Source organism: Rhea americana, unplaced genomic scaffold (assembly GCF_003343005.1).
Source record: "Rhea americana isolate MKP2758 unplaced genomic scaffold, rheAme1 scaffold_45, whole genome shotgun sequence".
Lineage (NCBI taxonomy): Eukaryota > Metazoa > Chordata > Aves > Rheiformes > Rheidae > Rhea > Rhea americana.
This window is the reverse complement of record NW_028186590.1, coordinates 4,150,762-4,153,460: the sequence shown is the minus strand read 5'-3', so window position 1 is coordinate 4,153,460 and position 2,699 is coordinate 4,150,762. Positions and strand designations below refer to the sequence as shown.

At 36.1% G+C, this 2,699-nt stretch overlaps 1 protein-coding gene across 1 annotated transcript in view; it reads right to left on the bottom strand.

Annotated features, from left to right (window-relative positions):
- Nucleotides 1-230: 230 nt before the first annotated feature.
- SENP6 (SUMO specific peptidase 6) overlaps nt 231-2,699 on the bottom strand; it is an 88,114-nt gene continuing 85,645 nt past the window's right edge. The window contains exon 25 of the mRNA XM_085316089.1: nt 231-1,411. Coding sequence (XP_085172215.1) covers nt 1,202-1,411 — 210 coding nt within the window. The 3' untranslated portion in view covers nt 231-1,201. The remainder of the gene's footprint in view (nt 1,412-2,699) is intronic.

Sequence of the window (2,699 nt, the reverse complement as noted above, 5' to 3'; positions counted from 1 at the left end):
TCTATATATTAATATAAGACTGGTTATATATATATCCTTGCAAGAACCATTTCTTATTTTCCTCACTTGAATATCAAAACCTTTTTAACAAGGATAAAAGGCTTTTGTTTTTACTATAAACAACAATGGAATTTTAGATTGTTTTAAAATCAAAATATACTGGAAACATCCAAACAAATCCCAAACATCAGTCCGATGCTACCTAAAGCCAAGAACAAACAAGCAAGCAATGAACACTGGTATTTTGGTTTTTTGCGTGGATATTACAAAAAATAGTAATCATACACTTTTTTTTTAAATGTTCATTACTTAGATAAAGCACATATGAATGTAACATTCAGAATTATAACATAGAAAATGTAATGTGGGCAATCTGCTATTCCAAGTACACTTACCAAAATACAATTTTATAATGAAGAAAGTCTCAAAATACACCTGTACAACAACTGGGATCCACAAAATATGATTTAATAGTATCACTCAAGATCACTTCATTGAAACCACTTTTATAATACTGCTTGAATAGTAATCTCTGGTCAAAGAGCATTCTTCCCCTTAGCCTAGCCTGTCCCACTAAAGCAAGTGTGGAATTTTAATTGCAATGCATATCTTTTAAAACCCCAAATCTGAAGCAGTCCTATTAACTATTACACTGCCTACACTTAKATACTGCGAGGATGGGAATCACCCTCTCTGAGGCCTTGGTACATTGACACTTACCCTTATTATTGTTTGTAGCGCAAGCAGAATAATCTTGTAAAGGACAACTAAATAGGATCAAAATATGAATTATCTTACTACCAAATCAGTTGCTATGTGTTACTTCACCCTGTAACATTACAGCTTTACTGAAAAAGAAAAAGTTAACCATTTTATCCTATAAATATTTTCTTTATTTGCTTTATGTTTAGAAGTTGCTATTTTAATTCTATTAACAGAAATACATAACAAAAGCTCCCTAACAAGTGGAAAAAAAAGTAATTACAAATGCTGAAAAAGTTGGCCTCATTAACATATGTACAGACTTACTTACGTAATACACATCTTTGTGGGAATTAATTCATTTTATGACACACATTTATACAGGCATTAAACATTCCCAAGTAACTTTGAGCAGAGAATATGCCAATTCTTTAGTCTGGGCAGACAAAATGTGTATTTCAATTTTGATTGTGGAGCTAACATGCAACAGATACAACATTCAGTCTGAGTTGCTGTTGATAAGTTGTTCTGTTCCTTCCTGTAAAGATCTTTCTGTTGAATTTAGATCCTTCTGTCCCTTCTTTTCTTTGTTCTGCTGTTCCTGCAGTTTCAGGATTATTTTTCGTATTTCTTCTCTTTTGGTTTTCATTCTTGGGCGTGGAAACCAGTCTGTTAAATTCATTGGTAGCTCAAAACTCAGAATGGGATTCTGAAAAGAAAGTTTGATAGATAGTACAGTCAGGAGCTGTAACTTGAACAAGTGGAAAGAACTGTAGCAGGAAAATGTATACTCCTCCCCCTCATTTAGTCAGCCTGAAATGAAATTTCTACAGCTTTCTCAACTAGAGGTGTCTTGTACACGTACAATTAAGGTCAAATAAATCAAGCCACAGTATGTTATACAATACCTTTCATCCAGGTCACAGTTCTGGTTACAAGAATGCCCAAATAACCTACTCAGTTTGCTGCTTCTTTCAGATAAAGCATTTGGCTGCATAAATACGTGATAGAAAGAAAATTATTGTAARGGTATTGTAACCTTTTTCTTAAGGCGATTTGCATCAGAATCCAGAGCTGATTAGGAATCTGTAGTTATATATTCCTACTCTTATAAATACCTTTAGGACCACAACTACCTATGGAATTCAGTTTTACACTTCACCCAAAAAGTGGGGCCAAAGAAAACTCTCTGGACATTGCCAGCCCTTGTTACACTTGCATTCTGTTTTCTGACTAGAATTTACTCATCCAAAAAAATTAACAGAATGATTCCTATGAAACATATGTATGGCACTTCAAGTTTCCATAACACTGTACAGCAGTTTCACTCAAACTAAATAACCAGTGTGTGAAATAGCATTTATTGGAGAGAAAACACTATTTTAGGTGTACTCCAGTTTACCTCAGGAAGAATGAATTACATTCATTCACTGAGCTAACACTGGCAACACTACTTGCTAAAAACTAGTTACCTTCTTTTCAGGAACAGGCTCTTTGCACTAGCAACCAYGGGGCTCCACATCCAAACAGAACATTAGATAGATAACAGGGCAGTTAAAAACTATATTTAACAGACTTTGCTAATGAAGCTACTTAATACTAGCTGTAGCATACTTCAGAAAAATGACCATAAAGATGCAGACAACCATGGACAGAAGCTGATTAGGTTCTCTATACCTTCGGTTTCGAAATGGGCCAGCCAAAGGAATAAGCACATTAACAAAAACTCATTAGCATAGTTACTGAAAATAGAAAGAAATTTCACATGAAGTTTGGACACATCCTTAACTAGGGCTTGCTTTTTTTCTTTTCTTTTTTTTTGGTTTGGTTTGGGGAAAAAAAGTGAAGAAATAGGTCAAAAGCCAGTTGTACACACATTCTGCTCCCTCCTGTCCTCACCCGCCGTGCCGGCACCTCCATCCCTACCCCACTACGCCCACGCGCAGGATGTGCGGGCCCCCCGCAGCACCCCCCAGCCGCCCCCCGGCGGCCGCGGC